Source organism: Mirounga leonina, unplaced genomic scaffold (assembly GCF_011800145.1).
Source record: "Mirounga leonina isolate KUSES-001 unplaced genomic scaffold, KU_Mleo_1.0 Mir_82, whole genome shotgun sequence".
Lineage (NCBI taxonomy): Eukaryota > Metazoa > Chordata > Mammalia > Carnivora > Phocidae > Mirounga > Mirounga leonina.
The window spans coordinates 48,036,999-48,057,683 of record NW_023270825.1 but is presented as its reverse complement, the minus strand read 5'-3'; the positions used below and the strand labels follow the sequence as shown (position 1 = coordinate 48,057,683).

Genomic DNA, 20,685 nt, shown 5'->3' with positions numbered 1-20,685 from the left:
ATTCAAGCTATCTCTAAAATTTAAAATGTTAGAGAGAATATATTTCTATATTGAAATAGATATGTAATTTATAATAATTATAGTAGCTCATTAAATTTTACAGATATATTTTATATATATATACTGTATTTTAGATGTGTAAAGCTTCTATTTATGTATTGAAATACTTTGTGCTTACATTTTATTATACGAACTATATAGATTTACTATTTTCCTAGTTTTGTTAGTGTGAACCACTCATTAGAGTTGATTGTGCAAACAATATTTCAGTGTAAGTTTTCTTTTCTTTCTTTCTTTTTTTTTTTTTTACTATTTTTAGGCTGAATAACAGATTTAGAAAATGAATCTCACAGGTAATATACATCTTAGAAGTAATTATTACATGAACTTCTGTTGTCAGCATTTTTAAGGGGAAAAATATCAAAACCTATTGGACAGTGATAGATGACAGTGAATGGAATGAACATCGTTTAAAATGTGGATCATGTGAATTTAAATTCTAGATTTTGCAGATGCCTTCTGTAGCCTCTTAGAAAAGCACTTCTGGTTTGAAACGGTTTACTTAGAATGTTAAAAGTTGGATTAGCCCCCTCAAAATACAGTATCATTTAGGCTTCAACAGAAATCTCTTATCTGTGGCACACAAAACTTTTGGCTTCATATACTGTGCTGCTTGGAGAACTTACCGGTCCTGAGGTAGGAGCCCCATAGTAGGAGGGGCAGGAAATTCTGATCTTTACCTTCAAGCTCCAAAAGTTGGCTTAAACCAGACTTGGCTTCTCTGCTGGTAGTGGCTGTAGAAATTCTGGGAGCCTGCAAAGCCCGCTTTAGCAGTCTTAATTCCTCACTTCTCACCAGCTGATGGTTTACTATCCCTTTTGTGCTGCTGATCTCCTCAGCGTGGAGGAGCCCAAGACAGCCACACCTCGCAGCTTCTGCTCTGAGCTCCCCTCACAGGCTCCCTGTTTGAAAAATGACTCTACAGGGCTTGATGGTCTTTTGTCCAGATGGTTCACAGAATAGGTTTCCAATTTGGTTCTCAAGGAAGAAGATTTCCAGTCATATATATTATGGATATTCTTAGGATATTCTTCCTGTTGTCAGGAAGAATTCTTTTGCGTATTATCATCTTTAGTATGATATACTCAATAACACGTACATTTTTTTCCAAATAGTATCTTTGCACACACACCTTTAAAAATGATTAGCCTTTGAATAGAAGCGTAAAAGTATTCTTTAGAACTTCGTGCCTTCTGTCTAGGCACAAAGTAATGCTTTATTTATATTGTACGTGTGGGAGAGAGAGAAATAATACAAACTAAGAATAATTTTCAGGATAGTATATACTATCTGACAAGTTAAAATTTGTTGACATCAGAGCATTTCAAAAGAAAAGCAATTTTAAGAAACATATAATGCTCCCTGCCCACCTTGTGTGTGTGTGCCCGGATTAATGTGATTATATTGGAATTTCCGGTTTGATGAGGTTATCACACAGTCCAGCACGTGGAACAGCAAGAACATTTTCTGTCACCCTGTTACAGACTGAATGTTTGTGTTCCCCCAAATTCATATATTGAAACTCTGATGCTCAATCAAAGTAGTAGTATTTGGAGGTGGGGTTTTCAGGAGGTAATTAGGTTTAGATGAGGTCATGAGGTGATGAGCCCATGATGGGATTATTGTCCTAAGAAGAGGCACAGACCAGAGCTCACTCGCTCGCTCCCTGCCAGGTAAGGATGTAATGGGAAGGCAGCCATCAGCAAGCCAGCCCCCACCCAGAATCAAATCTGCTAGCACCTTGATCTTGGACTTCCCAGTCTCTAGAACTGGGAGAAATCAATGTCTGTTGTTCAAACCATCCAGTCTGTGGTATTTTGTTATAGCAGCCAAGCTAAGACACATCTGAAGTCCAAAGTTTACATTAGGGTTCACTCGTGGTGGTATATATTCAACGGGTTTAAACAGATGTGTAACAACATGTATCTACCATTATAGTAGCATATAAAATCATTTCACTGCCCTAAAAATCCGCTATGCTCTGTTCACTCATTTCTCCCTCCCCACTAACCCCTGGCAACCACTGATCTTTTTACTCCACAGTTTTGCCTTTTCCATATGTCATATAGTTAGAATCATACAGTATGTAGCCTTTCCAAGTTGGTTTATTTCAGTAGCAATAAGCATTTAAGTTTGTATGTTTTCAGGGCTTGAAAACAGCACTGAATAATATTCCATTGTCTGGATGTACCAGAATAATTATTTTAGGATTTTCTACGTAGATAATTACTAGTGAGGACAATCCAGTATGATGTTGGAAAGTAGTTGTGAGAGGAGACATCCTTTCCTTGTTCCTGATCTTAGTAGGAATGCTTTGAGTTTCTCACCCTAAGTATGATGTGAACTGTAGGTTTTTGTAGATGTTCTTTATCAAGTTGAGGAAGTTCCTCTCTATTCCTAGTTTGCTGAGATTTTTTTTAAGATTTTACTTTTATTTATTTGAGAGAGAGAGGAGAGCATGAGTGGGGGTGGAGTAGAGGGAGAGGGACAAGCAGACTCCACACAGAACACGGAACCCATGACCCGAGCTGAAACCGAGAGTCAGACGCCCAACCGACTGAACCACTCAGCTACCCCTTGCTAAGAGTTTGTATCCTGAATAGATGTTATTTTTTCTGCTTCTATTGATATCATTTGATTTTTCATTAGCTTATTGATATGGTGGATTACATTAGCTGCTTTTTAAATTTTGAACAGCCTTACATACTGGGGTAAGTCTTACTTGATCATGGTGTATAGTTTTTTTAATTTTTTGAATTTGATTTACCAATATTTTGGTGAGGATTTTTGCATCTATGTTCAATATTGGCCAATATTGGCCTGTCATTTTCTTTTCTTGTGATGTCTTTGTCTGTTTTTAATATTAGGGAAATGCTGGTCTCAGAATGAGTTAGGAATATATTCTGCTATCTTTTTTTTTTTTTTTTTAAGATTTTATTTATTTGACAGAGACACAGTGAGAGACGGAGAGAAGCAGGCTCCCCGCTGAGCAGGGAGCCCGATGCGGGGCTCAATCCCAGGACCCTGGGATCATGACCTGAGCCGAAGGCAGACGCTTAATAACTGAGCCACCCAGGCGCTCCTAGGTCTTGCTTTTCTAATACGTGCAGTCACTGCTATAAATTTCCCTCTAAGCACTGCTTTCACCCATCCTACAGATTTTGATAAATTGTAAACATACGGGCAGTGACTAGGGAAGGAGTTTCAGGCTATGAAAATTTGAGTCCGGAAAGCCTTTGTTATTGTTCAAAGTATTCCTTCCAAGTAGTGGCCACAGCGTGAAGATGGAAAAAAACAGGATAATAAAACAGACTCCTCTCACCAAACACATCCAAGTAAAGAGGCACCATTACACTGGGGATTTAAGATGTATTCTGGTCCAACCCTATTTTACAGGTGAGGACTCAAGTTTAGATTACAGTAATTCCGACTTTTCTTGACCTAACTGAAATGTATCATATAAAACGTAAGACAAAACAGTAACTGTGTGTCAACAGGATTTCCCATCCTCCCTTAAGGGCTGGGCGGTGATGGTTTCTGATGTACTTTTTCAGTACAATTTTCCAAACTGGGTGAAGGATTCTGCACTAAGACCTCTGCTGAACCAGAAGAGCTCAGCGAGCGGAGGTGCCAGGAACCGCTTTGCGGGCATCCGAGTGGCGCGAAGCCGGGAGCCCCCAGCGCACCCGCGCGCGAGCAGGCGGGCCGGCAGCAGGCGGGAGGGCCAGGCGCCACGGCTCGTGGCCACAGGAAAACAGGGCGTGGACTCCTCTCCTGGAGAGACTGAGACCAGAAACTTATTGGGCAATGTCACTACCCCTTTTCGGGCTGTGAGCCCTTTAAGAACATTGCTCAATCGCACGAGGAGGACTTCTCGGTAAAAAAAAAAAAAAAAAAAATTTTTTTTTGCAAGAATGTGGCTCCCATTCTTCGCATTCTTGCAGCGCCCGCAGTGAAAGGAGGCTCGGAGCGAGTTTGGGGCCCGGGCCGCCTGCGGGCCAGCGAGCGGCGGCGGCTGCGGCGGGAAGACCCGGCGCTGGGGGCGCTGAGCCCCGGCCGCGCTTCCGGAGCCCGGCGGGCGGCGTCAGCGGAACAGGCGGTTCTGGCCGCGGCGTAAACAAGAGCCGGCGGCGGCGAGAGGCGAGCTGGAGGCGGGGCGGGCAGGCTGGAAGCTAGTCCTGGCCCCAAGTGGACCCCCTTTCGGCCGTGCTGCCGCCTCCGCCGCCGCCCCCGGGCCGCGACCCCGCGGCGCAGCCCAGGCGGCGGAGAGGCTGTCCTCGCTGAGGAGGGCTGGGAGGGCGCGGGCGGCGAGCGGGCGGCCAGCGAGCGGCCTTCACGCCGTGCCTGTCGCCGCCGCCTTCTGCTCGCCTCTCGCCGCCGTGCATTTCTTCCTTTTCCTTTGTCTCTTCCCCCCTCGCTGGTGTGAGGATTGTTGGTGAACAGAAGTGCAGCCTCAAGATGGCTGATGGCAACGAGGATCTGCGGGCGGACGACTTGCCGGGGCCAGCCTACGAGGGCTACGAGTCCATGGAGCTCGCCTGCCCGGCCGAGCGCAGCGGCCACGTAGCGGTGGGCGACGGGCGCCACATGTTCGTCTGGGGCGGCTACAAGGTCAGTGGGCGGCCGGCCGCGGCGGGCGTCGTTCGGCCGGTCCCCGAGGGCGGGTCGGCGGGCAGGCCAGAGCGGCCCCCGGGGCGCCCCCGCGACGCTGCTCTGCCCGTCGGTGCATTTGCTCGCGAGCGGGGGGCTCCTCGCCAGTCCCCCAACCCGCCCGGACGCGCCTGGGCTGTTGTCACGCCAGCCCGCCGCTTGCAGAGCCCGCCACCCCGCGCGCCCCCCGTCCCCCCGCGCGCGGCGCCCCCGGGCACTGGTGGAAGTTGGAGCGTTATTTGGGGGAGGGCGCGTTGGGCGGCGCAAGACTCCGAGACGTGTTTTATTTTAAAAGGGGGGGGGGTAAGAGTGGTGACGTGTGATGTCCCTCTTAACCGTTTATCGGGCCCGCAGGGGAGCACTTGACCCTCCGGAGCTGGGGTCATTTGGCGCACGGAATCCGTTGCCCGCTTACGGGGTAACCGAGGTGTAGGAAAACTCCCTGGAATTGCCGGAGGCCGCAGGAATCGCCTTGTTCAACCTTCCCGCCCGTTCAGGAGTCCTAGCTACACCTGTGCAGATGGCCGTTACCCTGTTTGAACATTGCAGGGCTGACTGCCTTTTGGTTTCAGCTGAGAAAGGGTTGACGTTTTTCAGACGAAACCCCTATTAAGAAAATTAACGGAAAGGGCTCCACCAGTAACCAGAAAAATCAACAGCAACAATTGTAACCACCAAGTCAGCTCTTTAACCCCTAATCATAAGCAATGTGATTCGTTACCAGTTTAGAGTCAGTTGCATTTCTTGCTACCTCTGGCTGCGGAATCCTCCCCAGTTTCCTACTGAAACCTTGTTCACCAGTTCTCCTGCCCTTTTATTAGAGCTTCCCAGTAACACTCCACATTCTAGAATTGGCTCATTGCATTTGCAGGGGTGGCTCTGATCCATTCCTCCCAAAAATACTTTTGAGTCCCTTTTGGTCTTAAAATTGATCTCCCCACCCCCATTTGCTTGAAATCTGGTCCACTGCACCTGTGTCTTGGGATGACTTATTTTGACTGTGGTAATAGATTTTGGCCTCTGGCACAGTTGACCTGATTATAGCTGATGACTGTCCAAAAAGGCAGATGGAATAAACTGCTGTGGCTGCCCGATGAATTCATTTAGTTTAACCACAAGAGCATTTTTTTTTTTTTTTTGCGCCAGTCCTAATTAATCTGCAACGTTTTCCTCAGGGTCCAATGAATAGATGTTTAGAGGCGAGTACTTGGTAGGAGGAAGGGGCAGGTATGTAGAGATGCTTATTAAATGTAAATGATTCCATTGGAGAAGTTAACCTGTTAGTCACACTTTGGTCTAAACTACTAATTCATAATTCTGTTTGTGAAAGTCAGCAGTGTTGAGGGAATGGGACTTGACTTTGGGGAGTGGGGATGGGGAAGGTTGTCAGGGAGATTTTTGATGGTGAGTTTTTGAGGGCCTGGGTGCCTAGGACTTCGCAGGAGGGAGGCATGATCAGTGGAGTAAGTGGGTGGTTCCAAGACAGGCTGTCCTCAGTATTTTGGCTAGAACCCCGAGAAGCCTTTGGAGATTGTTTTGAAGGCAATAAACCTTAGCTTCCTACACAGTAGTCCGTTCTCTCCGGGCGAGGCTGCTCTACTCCGGGTCAGCCTGCTGTCTTGTTTCCAGCCTTCTCTTCCTAAGTGGTGGAATAGAAAATATTTACATGGCCACCTCCTCTATTTCTGTATAATACTTAATATACAAGCTGATTCAACTCTGACACCCATTCTCCGTGAACTGCTATTGTTCACCGTTTGTTGACATTGTTCAAAAAGTGGCCAGGGAGGTTCAAAGGTTGGGGAGGTTGGGCCTCGATTGCAGTTGCAAATTCCCTTGAATCCTGGGTCCACATGGGAGGATTGCCCGTGGCTAGAACTGAATTGTAAGACCTCTTTAACTGCTCATCTCTCATTAGTATCTCTAGGTAGATATGAAAAAATACACAATACTGCCTCTTTAGAATACCAATTATTTTTTATATTTGCTATTTTTTTTATTCTTCTTAGAGTAACCAAGTCAGAGGATTATATGACTTTTATCTGCCTAGAGAAGAACTATGGATCTACAACATGGAGACTGGAAGATGGTAACTGTGGATATTATGAGCGAGACTAAAAAGCTCAAATAAGATTGCAAATAAAAAGAAACCCTGGGGGTGTCTGGGTGGCTCAGTCAGTTAAGTGTCCAACTCTTGGTTTCGGCTCAGGTTATGATCTCAGGGTCGTGAGATCGGGCCCTAAGTTGGGCTCCATGTTCAGCATGGAATCTGCTTGAAGATTCTCTCCCTCTCCCTGCCCCCCCCACCCCACTCTCTCTCTAAAATAAAAATCTTAAAAAAAGAAAAAAACTCTGTAAAGCTCATTCTATTAGAATAAAAATATTTTAATTGAAGATGCAAAACTATGTTCTACAAACAGTGTTCTGCTAGTTCAGCTTAGCTGCTAAGCTTAGATATTTTAGCAACTCTTCAGTAGTTCACTAATTTGGTACTTTGATGACCTTTGAAGACACTTCTATTCAAGGCTCTATAAAGTATCCTTGTAATATTAAAGAAGTAGAGGCTTCAGATCCTGGAATGGGAATATAGTAAAAGTTCTATATATATTTTTTCAAAATGTTCTATCTTGTTATATGGTAAATGAGAAAAGGATTTCTAGATTGTATCTGCTAGAAATAAAGATGGTATTCTCCTGAGCTCTAACATTAAAATTTCAATGCAGATCTCTTTAAAATAGTGTTAAAAAACACTAACCTAAATTTGCCTTCCATACAACTGGGCATATTCTGAAAAGATCTTTTGCCAGTCTCGTAACAGTGGTACTCAAGAGTATGTTCTTGGCAGAATTAACATGGTTCTGAAAATGCTGGGTTAGCCAGGTTTGGGGATTTATCAAGTAGTCTTCTCCATGGTTTGCTTTGTAAGAAGTCTGTGCCCTTTATGTATTTTGCACATTCTAGATCACAGAACTAGAACAGTAGTGGTCCCACCTGATTTAAGGGTTTCAACTAAAAAGTCAACATTATTTCTGTACATAGCAAATCAGTGTTGATTTGAGCTGTTTGCTTTTTTTTTTTTTTTTTGGGGAATTGGAAATTTTAAGAGTATTCCTTTTAATAGGGGAATTCTACAAATTTTTTAAAACATTCAGCCCCATACAGGATTTGTAAAAATAAGCCTACCAAAACTTAAAGCTTAGCATAAAGTGATAAAGTGAGCAGAAGACCTTAACATATTAATATTCCGAATCTTGGACTTCTTAGACTTTTTGATTGAGATCAGAATGTTTTAAGGCATGCAAAGCACTCAGAGGAGTGCTTGGCCTACAGTAAGTACTAACTGCCTATAATTTTACATAAGGTCTGAATCATCAGATTCATTTGAATGGCTAAAAGGTGACTGAATAAAACACACTTGTTGAATTAATCTGTCAGGAGAGGGATGAAGTTTTCCTCTGGGGTTCCTGGCTCACTCGAAACCAAAAACGAAATAGCCACTGGTTATGTCAATAAAGAGCAGCAGTTTAGTTTGAGCCACACAAAATGGTGTGCTCTTAGGCTTACCCAACACGGAAGCTTCCGAATTCTCACTGCCCGTGCGGCAGCATCTAGTACTGCCTGGAGAGCGGCTGGGGAGCAAAGAACTCCTTCCCTGGATTAATTTTAGAGCTAGAAGAGACCCCAGGCGTTATCTAGCTGGCCAGCCTATTTTATTTTTTTCCCTTTATTGTGGGGATAGGAGAAAAGTGAGTAACTTTTGCATTTCTTCCCTTTTGTGAAACATTTACATTGTTTTTTCTGCCCTCAGGAAAAAAATTAACACGGAAGGAGATGTTCCTCCTTCCATGTCAGGAAGCTGTGCTGTGTGTGTAGACAGGGTGCTCTACTTGTTCGGGGGACATCATTCAAGAGGCAACACAAATAAGGTTAGTGTTTCTCAGGATTATGGTTCAAAGCAATTTTACTTTTTCAGACAACTTCAGATTTCTAAGGTTAGTCCATACTTACTCCTGTCCCAGTTTAAAAAATACACGTATGTGATAATGGTATGAATGTGCATTTTATTTTAGTATTTTGTCTACCAGTCTACATCTAGGCCTTTGGTAAAATCAACTTTGGTTGATAACCTATGTGCAGTAATTTCCTAAGTGGTTTTGCTTTGTGCTCTCTGCAGCTGCTTAGTCTCTTAGAACCCTGGGGTGTTAGATAAATATTAGTAAGCCAAATGAAAACAAGATGCAATCATGAGGGGCAGGGTAAAAATTAGCAGACCACCACTCAGCTATAAGGATAAATTAATACTGACAACATTTTATATACTAACATTCCTATAATATGGCACTATAAGATACTGGTTGTTCAGACTTTGTCAGTGTTTTTTCCCAAATCGGAACAAGAGAACAGTTGTTGTCTCAAGCCAGTAAGACACAAATGTCAGTCAGAAAGGTGCATATGATTTAGGGAGACTCATAAATTTATTTAGCAACTTAGCACCTTGTGAGCACTTTGGTTAGACTCCGGAGACACAGAGATGAAAGATACAGTCCCCACCCCTAGGAACTCACATTCTAAAAGGGACACACAAAAGAAGTAGCTGATTTCAGTAGCATATAAGGAGATACATAGAGCTCATAGTATAATAGCTCAGTAAATATTGTTAAGTATTTAAATATTGTTAAATCTGAAAAAGAATCCTTGACATTGTGTTTGGCAGGATGGAGGAACAGAATAAGGAAAGTCTTCACCCAAGAGGGTTGAATTGAATCATAATTGGAAGGGGTAGCCAAGATACAGATATCAAGAGGCAGAGGTATAAACAAGTATGTCTTATTTATGGGAACGCCAAGTGGTTCAGTGTGGATGACAGAGTTTCAGACTGTACTCCTAGGCGCTCTAGGGATTTCTTTCACAGGCCTTGGGACACCTGGGGGACGAGCATACTGGTGTTGGGCAGGCTCCAGACCACCCGTCCCGACTCCCATCTTAACAAGCGTAGCTCCTCTTCAGTTAGGCTTTGCTGAAGATTTTGTTTGAAGAAAGTGTTCTGTGCCTAAAAGATTTTGCAAGGCACTGCTGTGGGTGTAGTGGAGCCATGTGTTTTTCGGGGCTTAGGCGGAGAAAGAGAACTTCGACACAACATGATGCAGCTTGGGAAAGAAGCTGTGGCTTTAGGGCTGGACAGAAAAATGGGAGTAGTTAGTGTATCAAATGGCTGGGGGTTGAGTATTTTAAATTTGATCGGAAGGAAGCTTAGGAGTCTTAAGAGAAGTAAGAAGATATATATAAAATGATCAGATTTATTCAAGTACCTGGATGGGAACCCTTCGAAAGAAAGACCAGTACTTAACTGTAGCAGCTAAGGATAAATCTTAAACAACTAAGTAGGCACTTAAGACGTGTTTGTTAAATTCAATTTGAAGGTGAAATTGCTGAGTTGAATTTTTTTGGTAATACCATCTTCCTACCCATAAATTAGATTAGTAGGACTCAAAGTGCCTTTGTAATAATGCACAGAATAAAAATCCACACACTTCTATTCCTTCATCAAAAAAATGAGGTGATTGGGAAAAAAATGAGCTGAACAGGGTGCCTAGTGACTTAGGCAGTTTACATTCTGGCGTAAGTTCCTTATGTAGATTCAGACCAGTAACAGTCTGTAATCACACTTTTAGGAGAACTGAATTAAAGGACGTTCCTATTATCGTTAAATCACAATCAAATTAAATGCCAAGGTGGAATTCCTTGCACATAACCAAATCTAACTGAAATCATTGCTTCTGACAGTTCTACATGCTGGATTCAAGGTCTACTGACAGAGTATTACAGTGGGAAAGGATTGATTGCCAAGGAATTCCTCCATCATCAAAGGACAAACTTGGTGTCTGGGTATATAAAAACAAGTGAGTTAGCAGCCCCGTAGGTTTGAGTGTTTATGTGCAAAGTGGTTTGCCATCCGAGTATCTTTAGACAATAACCATTCTAACCTTAGAACGTACCTTCTAGGGCCCATATGAGGGTTAAGTGAATCCATACATTAAAGTGCTTAACATAGCACTGAAGGCATAATTAGCCATAGTAGCCATTATTATGTGAATAAGTATTTTATATATTTAAGTGTGCCTTCTCAATTCGTAGCATGACAAAAGAAAAACTTCTTGTATCTTCCTAACCAGTGGATGTTTGAATTTTTAGTGTTTTGGTTTTTTATCAAACAGGTTAATATTTTTTGGAGGTTATGGATATTTACCTGAAGATAAAGTATTGGGAACTTTTGAATTTGATGAAACATCTTTTTGGGTAAGTGAGGTTTCGTATTTGTATGTGGCCTTCTTGGTATATTGAAATAATACATATTTGCTAGTCTTGTTTTGCCTTATTCATAAACCAGACAAAGCTATATAATTTTGCAAACATTTGTAAAATAACTCAGATTCTTATTCATTTTCTGTAGAATTCAAGCCACCCAAGAGGATGGAATGATCATGTACATATTTTAGACACTGAAACATTTATCTGGAGTCAGCCTATCACTACTGTGAGTTACTGAAGAATAATGAATTATTAAAGCAAGGCTCCTTGGAGGAGAAAGGGAGTTGGGAGGTGGTAAAAACGGACAGTTCATTCCTCTTTTTCTGGAGAGAGAAGGTCCATTGCTTTCATTTTTCTCCAAGGAGTCCATACCTCAGAAAAGTTTAGTGAATATATAGACTAACCCAGCATCCATTATCTAATAGAGGTTAAGTGGTATTGTTTGTAACTAAATAAATGACCTAGCACTAGATTATAGTTTAAGTTACTCAAATATTAGATTTCCTTTTCGTCTGACACAGGTGTCCTATAATGTGCTACCTTTTATTTTACAAAAGATAAAAATAAGACAAGGATTCTATTAACTAGAGCATTCGGTAACACATCTCAAATATAAAATTACACTTTGCAGTTTTAGTGTTACTGTTGAACAGACATCTGCACTTTCGCTTAAAAGCTCAGGTGTCTTGCATATCCTCATCACATACCCAGAGAAGACTCTGGTATTTGTTTTAAAGAATTGCTTTTATGACTTTTATAGGGTAAAGCACCTTCACCTCGTGCCGCCCACGCCTGTGCAACTGTTGGAAACAAAGGCTTTGTGTTTGGAGGCAGATACCGAGTAAGTGTAGGAAGAGTTTCAATGACTTGCTTTTGAGTCATTCAAAATGATAATTACTTAATTGTCCTTCTTCAGGATGCTAGAATGAATGATCTTCACTATCTTAATCTGGACACATGGGAGTGGAATGAATTGTATGTATCACTTTAAATAATTATTTTTAAAACATTTAATTTTTTTAATTCTGTTATCAGTATATAATGTACTTGCTTAAATTTTCTATAACTTGAGTATTTAAATAAACATGACTAGATCCTTAAAGGAATTTTTTTTTTAAATTTCCTGTTTCCGTAACTGTACCTGGCACAACAGCGTATGCCCAGTGTTTGTTGAAAAGAAAAGGCCTGAGGTTGGCTCTACCTTCTAAGAACATGGTTAATTCTAAAGCATGTAGCTATTAATACCAAGAAGTTTTTTAAATTTAAAGTCTCTTTTTTTCATAATTCTATATAAACTTTAAAAGAAAACTTCTTCAGTATTTCTGTGTATTAAATAGTAGCTGCTTTTAAACACAGATATTGTAACTTAGCTGCTGTTTTCAGAATTCCACAAGGCATATGCCCAGTTGGCCGATCTTGGCACTCACTCACACCAGTTTCTTCAGATCATCTCTTTCTTTTTGGAGGATTTACCACTGATAAACAGCCGCTGAGTAAGTCTTTTAAAAATATAAGAAATCATATCATTCATATGTGATCTATAAATAGCTGGGAAAAAATCAGTCTATTTTAGTATATCAGAGGGCTATAGGGTTGGCTGGAAGATTTGCTATTTTGATTCCATAACAAACCTGTAATTGTTTTTATACTAGGACATCCATCGATTCTGTCCAGTGAAACACTTAAAAGCCCCGCTGAAGGGTTTTAACAGACGAAGGGCTAAAAAAAGGATATATACTTCCTGTTTGTACTCACAATCTGATTTATTATCTTTCTTGTTAAAGCTTTGCCCTTTATCAGTGTCCTATTGACAAAATGATATACTTCATGGCTATTTTTTCTTTGCTTCAATCAGGTGATGCCTGGACTTACTGCATCAGTAAAAATGAATGGATACAGTTTAATCATCCCTATACTGAGAAACCAAGGTATGAACTATTTAAAAAATATTCTTGTACTGAATAATTGAGGTCCATAAAGATGTACAAGACTGGTAATGAGAGAGTAAATTGTGGCTGCATTAAATCCCTCATTTTTACTATAAAAATCCTAGCACTCACTAAGGTTTCACATCGTACCTCTTGAAAGAAAAGAAAACCAGTGTTATCCTAGTATCGAATGCTTTCTTTTCTGTCACTGTGCATAAAAAAACAGCTGGACTTTGACTTTTGCTGCTGCTTTTATCATAAAATTGATGTAGTTAAAATTTATAATCAAGCTCTTTTCTCAAGTGAATTCAACTGCTTCTAGGTTTGCCATTTTAAAAAAGTAACTGGAAAGGAGAGAAGAATGTATGTAGGGAAAAAAAATCAAGAACTTTCTATCAGATTTGCAGTAGCTCTATAGAACAAATACTAAGTCAAATCCCCCCAAAAAGAACGGTCAGAAAAACTGCTAAAGGATATGATATAGTCACAACTGGTATTCAAATCACATTTAAGTAGGCCAGCCTGCATTTTCCCCCCAAGCCTCTAACTTAAGTACACTTATGCACAAAGCCGTCATTGATGGCACAAAAATTCTTTCCATAGAATTACCAGGCCTGATACTTTGCGTATCTCAGGCAGATTCAGCATCCAGGTCGACTGGCCCTGCCATGAAAAGAAGAAGATCAAGAGGGCATATACCACACATCTCCCATAAGGTTTTTATTGCTAACAAAGACCTAGAGAACAGATCATTCAGTTCAAACCCCTCACTGCATAAATTAGGACTGGACCAGAGAGCTAAAATGATAACATCCAGATAAAACAGACATTGATTTTTTTCTAGTGTTTGCTACTTAAGATAAATTCCTTCTCAACATGTTTCTGGTCTGTACTAAAGATCTCTTTATTTCATCATTCTGTTCTGTAGTATAAATTGTCAGTTTGGTGTTTGGGTAGCTTCAAATTCAAGCTTCTGTTTTAAATATAGATTATGGCATACAGCTTGTGCCAGCGACGAAGGAGAAGTCATTGTGTTTGGCGGGTGCGCCAATAACCTCCTTGTCCATCACAGAGCTGTAAGTACACTACCCTAGTTAAAGGACACTTCATAATACTTCTGAAACTTACTGTGGAATACTTACTTTTGAATGTGTTTTTTGTATCTATTTTTCAGGCACACAGTAATGAAATACTTATATTTTCAGTTCAACCAAAATCTCTTGTAAGGTAAGTAACTTTTTTCTAGGTACTTCATTTTAAATTAATGCTCTTGAAAAACCAGGTTTATAGATAACTTAAGGGCAATAACAAGCCTTCAATGATAGAACTAACCAGTTCCTATGAAAATCTTTAAAGTGTTTTTTTGGGGGGGGGGGCGGTGTTTATAAGTCTTCAAATTAATGTACTTCCAAATAGTAAAGCAAAACTATTTTTCTCTTGTCCACTTTCAGGCTAAGCTTAGAAGCAGTCATTTGCTTTAAAGAAATGTTAGCCAACTCGTGGAACTGCCTTCCGAAACACTTACTTCACAGTATTAATCAGAGGTTTGGTAGTAACAACACTTCTGGATCTTAAGGCTTCATAGATAATGCCTCTGATCACCTTGCATGGACAGCAATTCTGTAAACATCAGAGAGTGGTGTCATTTGTATAATTATATGCATTGTTGTAGTTTGCAGCTTTTTGGTTTTAATGTGCATGTGAATGGCCTAGAGAACCTATTTTTGTGTCTAAAGTTTACAATAAATGTATTTAACACCAGTAACGGTCTTCATTAATACTTGGGCTTTTTACCCCAAGGAATGGTTATTATATTTCCTTTTTAGTAACTTCAGGATATATAGCTGTAGATGTAGAAACATTATGCTAATTATTATTACTATCAAAATGGTGGTTATTTTTTTAAATTAATATTTTAGGGTTTAATGGCAAGAGTAGTCTGTTGTATTTACAACACTAGGCCATATAATTACAAAGGTTTTTTTTTTTTTTACATTAATTTCAAATGGAAAAATATTCTCAATAGGACTAAGCTGGTTAAAGAAATTTTGGAAGGACCAACAGCTATTCAGTACTTTGACCTTATTAATGCTCTGGTATGGGGCGGGGCAAGTGGCCTTATTGACTGTAGGTAGCTATCGTCTAATCATTTAATAAGTAACAGTGTTTTAGCTCATAAAAAAAATTCCTCGTTCTGTTAAGAGAGAGAAGAGGATGAATTGGGTCAGGAGTCTAGTGATAAGCCTAAAAGTGCACTTATGATATCATAGGTCTTTAAGATACTCTGTAACATGCTGATAATTACTAGAGGTAGAAAATAAAATGGTAGAAACAAGGAAGAAATCAGGATGAAAAGTGAAGTTGTGTAAATGCATGGAAATGATCAATACCAATTTTTTCTAGGTGTTATTTCTTAGGCTGAATAATGTGTATTTTAAATCTGATCTAATATATTTTTTGACAAGTAAAGGCAGAAGGTTTTCAAGACTTAAACCTAAATGTTGAGCACCCCCAACCCTCACCATGCCAACAGAAAAAAACAAAACAAAAAAAAACCCTTGTGATTGACCTGTAATAGATATATTAGATGTTATATACGGTAGACTACCAAGTCAATAGTCTAAGCAACTGAGCCACTTCACTGTTCGACTTCTTTACAACATGAAATGAAAACTTAGTATTAACCTCCCAAATTTTAAGAAAATGTAGGAGAATAACTACAGATGTATACAATTAGCATTTAACTGTCCACAAATATTTTAGGAAGTCCTATCATAGTGTTTCCTCTCTAAAAAACTGGAAAAAAAAAAAAGTCCTTTTGGCGAATATAGCAAGGCAATGTTTAGTTCATTTTTTAAATGCGGAAGTCTGGTTACATGGTGTTTTCATCTCTGAACTTCCAAAAGGCTATAAAATTGGCTCTTCTCAAATATTTTAGGATTTCATTTCAGCTATTTCCTTTTTACATTCAGAAGATTGGGTGCAGACACTTTGACTTTGCCAGGAATGTTTCTTGATAAATCCGTGTCCTAAAAAAAGAGAATTGCTGAATATCTTCACATTCTATATGGTGGTCATGTTTCTTTTATGACAATTATGTGTCCTCTGCTGTCAAAAGAAAGGCATTTCCAAAATTTTCAACTGGAATGATTTTACTTATTTTACACTGCTTCTAGTAAGACATTTTCTACCAAAACAAGAGCTGCAGCTTGCATCTACTGAATAAAGAACTGACAGTAAAAAATTGTAACTGCTAACATTTTTAACTACACCACTATCTCCAGACTTCAGGAGGAATACTTTACCTTTACACTGCGAAACAAGTCTTTTTCTCTTGCTGTTGCTTCTTTGGAATGCATGAAACTATTCAAGGCTGTTTTTGCCGCTGTAAATAGAAAATAGAAGAATCTACTTCTGTTCAATGAAGAAATGTTCAAAATCATAATTCAAAAAAAAATTTTGAAATACCTTTTCCCTTTTTCTGAACTCCAGGAGTAAGTTTCACTTTGTATCTTTAAAAAGGAATTGCGTGTGTTACTGAACAGAGATTACAAAATCATTCATAAGTCACTATTGTGTCAGCAGTTTTAACTATAGATGACTTACTTATAGTTTGTCATGGTGGTGTAAGGGGCACATATTGGAATGGCAAACAGTAATACATCTTCAGGATGTGGCTGCCCAGTCAAAGAGTCAAAGAGATTTTCCTAAAAGGAAAACAAAAACAATTATAAAATTCTTACCAGTCCTAAAAAAAGTCTAGTATCTCAATATATTTTTATTTTTTTCTGATAGGCCTATAGTCCTAAGCTCTGCTTTCTATTTCTAGTTCCAAAGAGTTTAAGACCAATGGTGTTTATATTCTTTACTACTAAAATTTTTGTATAGCATAATGAGAAATGAGAACAATGATTTTCAAAAATAATACTTGTAAATACATTTAAGGGAGAAAAAACTTGTTGGATGTTATTTGTTGCAGAAAACTATGGATTAAAATGATTTATAATAATGACCACAAACAGATTTAAATCCATTGCCTGGAAATGGGACTGATACTTTAGCTGGACTAGCAGTTTTTGACTAGGGGGATTTTCTAGTGGCCCCACCCTGGCCCACCCCAGACATTTTGCCTGTTCTTAAGGAAAAATCTTACGGGCTTCTCAGAGTTGCCCTTTGGTGGGCTGCCTACAGGATAAGCCATATTTATTTAGCAACATGAATAAAACTTGGACAAGATGCTTGGTGCTGAAGTGTTTACTATGTGCCGTGGACTTTTCTAAAATGCTTTATGTATATTCTCCAAACAACACTCTCCTGGTAGGGACCAATCATCCCCACTCTCCAGATGAGGAAACAGAAGCACAAAAAATAATGCTTCAAGGTTGCAGTTACGTGTAGCAAAGTTGGGATTCAAACCCAGAATGTTGGACTCCAGAGCCTACAATCTTGCCTTAGCCTTAGAAGTTTTAATTAGTTAGAAATTGTATGTCAAATATTTTGGGAACTAGACTGTAGTCAGAGTGTTACAGTAGGGACCCCAACACAAAATCATACCTCATTACCCTGTTGATCCAGATCTTGCTCTTCCTGCTCCAAACAAAATTTTAAAAGTCAGCTATAACTTAAATTGAAATTTCACATGATTAAAAACTATGAGGAGAAAAAAAACAACGTAATAAGACTCACATCTAAACAACAGGTTATGGACCCCAAGACTGTGTTCTTCAGTGTCCCAAAACTCTGAATTAATTTGTGCATCTCCTATTTTAGAGAGCAATGCCATTCAAAGAGAAAAAGCACTGTTCTCTGAAGTTAAAAAAAAAAACAAAACTTTCACATGGAGTGCATGCTAAAACAGTGAAATTAAATGTAAAATGACAATCTTCAATGTAAAATAATTTAAAATGACAAATTTGGTATGTTTGCCAAAGGAAAATGGAGAATCCTGGTGAACAGAACTTTTATTTTTTAGTCTCCGTTCAATAGTTCTAGGATAAATTTTTCACATATTAAGGTAAGCTTACTTTTGTTTGCTCTTCTTAGATTATCTCCAAATAGATTTTCTATGTATAATTCATAACACCTCAATATTTATGAGTCTCTGGTTTATAGAATAAATTACAGATATGAGAACAGTGTAAACATTTGAGGGTCAAAATGGGTTGTCACATTATAAAACAGTAACATTGTTCAGGTAAAAAAGAAAACAGTAACACATTGAGAATCCCTGTAAGCATTACCTACACTGAACAGAGCTCACTATTCTAACCAAAGCTTTAAGGCCCTAAATACAAATACCAGTGAAGCCAAATTTTTTCCAGTTTTATAAAGTAATAAATCCTTTGCTCAGGATTTCAAGAAGATACACTTAAAGCTGGGCTTGTATTCAGCTGATGAATAATTAGGCAACCATCTTAACTGGATAAATTATGTTCACTTCTTGCTGGTTTTTCAACCAGGGCACTTGGCACTTGAGCTGCACAAGCACTGTAAACATTATGTAAGATAAACAGCATATATTCCTATAGAAAAATCTAGAGAAATGCAAATTTACTTTCTACTCATCTTCAAGACAATCCGAATTATTTGTCTTATTGTAACTAAGTTCCCACATTAGAATCAGATAAAGCCTGTCCATAAAATTATTTTCTAAAGGCTTGTAAAAAAAACTTTTTATCATGAACACGACCATTTTTACACATATCCTGGAAATTTAGTCTTTTAGGTTGTATTTCTAAGATGACCTTCCATTAAGAATAAGTTTACCACCTGTCCTGGTTTTAGCACTTACTGTAAGCCTTGTGTCCTGGGAACTCTGAGGAAGTTAGTGACCTTAAATGAAGCGAAAGCCCACATACATATGCGTGGTAGCCCTACCTTGTCATCATGTGGATCATCTACGGCCAAGTCTTGTAACTCATGAGTTACAACCTCAAGGGAGGGAGTTTCTTTCTTTATGCTGTCTGAAGCCCTTGGTCCACCTCTAGGTTTCTGGGGTTGTTTCTTTACAGGTTCATCCTTTGTTTTTCCTTTCTTCCCCTTCTTCCCTTTTTCTTCTTTGTTTGAACCTGCAGACTTTAATTCATAGAGGTAAAATAATGTCAGCTCTCTATCTCTGACAAAAAAATCTTAAAAGGGGGGCCGCACCTGGGTGGCTCAGTCGGTTAAGCCTTCAGCTCAGGTCATGATCCCAGGGTCTGGGATAAAGTCCTGCATCGGGCTCCCTGCTCAGCGGGAAGCCTGCCTCTCCCTCTGCCTGCCGTTCCCCCTGCTTGTGTGCGCACGCTGACAAAAAATCTTAAAAAAAATAATGTATGTTCAATATTGTCAATATTTTAACAAAATGTATTGAATCCTAGCATAGGATAGGTAGTGGTCTGGATGCCCCTTAAAAAGCAAAAGAAGAGGGCGACTGGGTGGCTCAGTCGGTTAAGCGTCTGCCTTCGGCTCAGGTCATGATCCCAGGGTCCTGGGATTGAGCCCCACATCGGGCTCCCTGCTCAGCGGGAAGTCTGCTTGTGCCTCTCCCTCTCCCTCTGCTTGCCGCGCCCCTGGCTTGCACACACATGCTCACACGCTCTCTCTCTCACTGTCAAATAAATAAAATCTAAAAACAAAAAAAAAGAAAATGGTTTTGGATGTTACTTACCCCCAGCAATTTCATGATGAGTTCACGTTCTTCCTCATCTTGGTCTTTGTACTTTTCCTTCATTTTTTTCATTTTACTCTACAAAATCAAAAGACTTTAGTTGGAAAAATTCAGCAGTTAAAAAATGTGAACAAATGTTTGTAAAGAAAAGGTGCTTTTGGGCGCCTGGGTGGCTCAGTTGGTTGAGCGACTGCCTTCGGCTCGGGTCATGATCCTGGAGTCCCTGGATCGAGTCCCGCATCGGGCTCCCTGCTCGACGGGGAGTCTGCTTCTCCCTCTGACCCTCCCCCCTCTCATGTGCTCTCTCTCATTCTCTCTCTCTCAAATAAATAAATAGAATCTTTAAAAAAAAAAAAAAAGAAGAAAAGGTGCTTTTATTCTGTCAAAAATGCCGAGAAGGTACCATTATAATAAACAATATGGAAGCTAAAATGATGGATAAACCAGTCCTCAGCCTCAAAGAATTTACTATCTAGTAGGAAAAGAAGACACATGTAAGAGTAAAGAGAAATTAATGCAACATATTCTAAATGCAAACATTATTTCTAAGGTAATTCAGAGGTAGATTTCTTTCAGCTTAGGGCGCCTGGGTGGCTCAGTCGTTAAGCGTCTGCCTTCGGCTCAGGTCATGATCCCAGGGTCCTGGGATCGAGCCCCGCATCGGGCTCCCTGCTCTATGGGAAGCCTGCTTCTCCCTCTCTCACTGTATCTCTCTCTGTCAAATAAATAAAATCTTAAAAAAAAAAAAAAGATTTCTTTCAGCTTAAGCAAGAAATGTGGGGAAGAAATAAAGTACAACTTGAAGGTCTTAAAAGAAGTGAATTTTATAGGAAAAGCAGGAGCATAAGAAAAAGACAGGACAGTATAGTATAGTAATAGCAAGTCCTTGCATTTGGTTGGAGTCAGGATCTACATATAGAGAAAGAACAGGAAACAAGGCAGCAAAAGCTAAGCTGGATAAAGGCTTTCTTAAGACTGAATTTTTTTTTTTTAAGATTTTATTTATTTGACAGAGAGAGACACAGCGAGAGAGGGAACACAAGCAGGGGGAGTGGGAGAGGGAGAAGCAGGCTTCCTGCTGAGCACGGA

General features: G+C 39.8%; 2 protein-coding genes across 7 annotated transcripts in view; one reads left to right on the top strand and one right to left on the bottom strand.

Moving 5' to 3' along the window:
* Nucleotides 1-4,169: 4,169 nt before the first annotated feature.
* KLHDC2 (kelch domain containing 2) lies at nt 4,170-14,712 on the top strand. Of its 3 annotated transcripts, XM_034992760.1 has the most exons (14): nt 4,594-4,671; nt 5,886-5,937; nt 6,720-6,799; nt 8,519-8,636; nt 10,495-10,610; nt 10,926-11,007; nt 11,162-11,245; nt 11,780-11,860; nt 11,936-11,994; nt 12,403-12,512; nt 12,875-12,947; nt 13,936-14,023; nt 14,122-14,174; nt 14,399-14,712. In XM_034992760.1, the coding sequence occupies exons 3-14, from the start codon at nt 6,783-6,785 to the stop codon at nt 14,520-14,522; spliced, it is 1,005 nt and encodes a 334-aa protein (XP_034848651.1). In that variant the 5' UTR covers nt 4,594-4,671; nt 5,886-5,937; nt 6,720-6,782; the 3' UTR covers nt 14,523-14,712. The 3 variants fall into 3 exon arrangements, 2 of the variants coding, with proteins under 2 accessions (XP_034848650.1, XP_034848651.1); XR_004677026.1 differs by lacking the exon at nt 5,886-5,937 and having other exon boundaries at nt 4,170-4,671; nt 13,551-14,023; XM_034992759.1 differs by lacking the exon at nt 5,886-5,937 and having other exon boundaries at nt 4,177-4,671.
* A 702-nt stretch (nt 14,713-15,414) lies between these two features.
* NEMF (nuclear export mediator factor) overlaps nt 15,415-20,685 on the bottom strand; it is a 50,960-nt gene continuing 45,689 nt past the window's right edge. Inside the window, exons 27-33 of one of the 4 annotated variants that reach the window (XM_034992755.1) lie at nt 19,597-19,674; nt 18,825-19,022; nt 17,502-17,537; nt 16,554-16,654; nt 16,416-16,459; nt 16,253-16,332; nt 15,415-15,976 (exon numbers count right to left, since the gene is read on the bottom strand). In XM_034992755.1, the coding sequence (XP_034848646.1) occupies nt 15,899-15,976; nt 16,253-16,332; nt 16,416-16,459; nt 16,554-16,654; nt 17,502-17,537; nt 18,825-19,022; nt 19,597-19,674 (615 nt within the window). In that variant the 3' untranslated portion in view covers nt 15,415-15,898. Of the gene's footprint in view, nt 16,056-16,252; nt 16,333-16,415; nt 16,460-16,553; nt 17,754-18,824; nt 19,023-19,596; nt 19,675-20,685 lie in introns of those variants that run through there. The other 3 variants (XM_034992756.1, XM_034992758.1, XR_004677025.1) reach the window with 3 other exon arrangements.

Coding starts and splice junctions, on each gene's coding strand:
- KLHDC2 (XM_034992759.1), top strand. CDS start 4,519: ATGGCTGATGGCAACGAGGATCTGCGGGCGGACGACTTGCCGGGGCCA. Junction 11,861..11,935: donor TGTTTGGAGGCAGATACCGA/GTAAGTGTAGGA, acceptor GTCCTTCTTCAG/GATGCTAGAATGAATGATCT. Junction 14,175..14,398: donor CAACCAAAATCTCTTGTAAG/GTAAGTAACTTT, acceptor GTCCACTTTCAG/GCTAAGCTTAGAAGCAGTCA.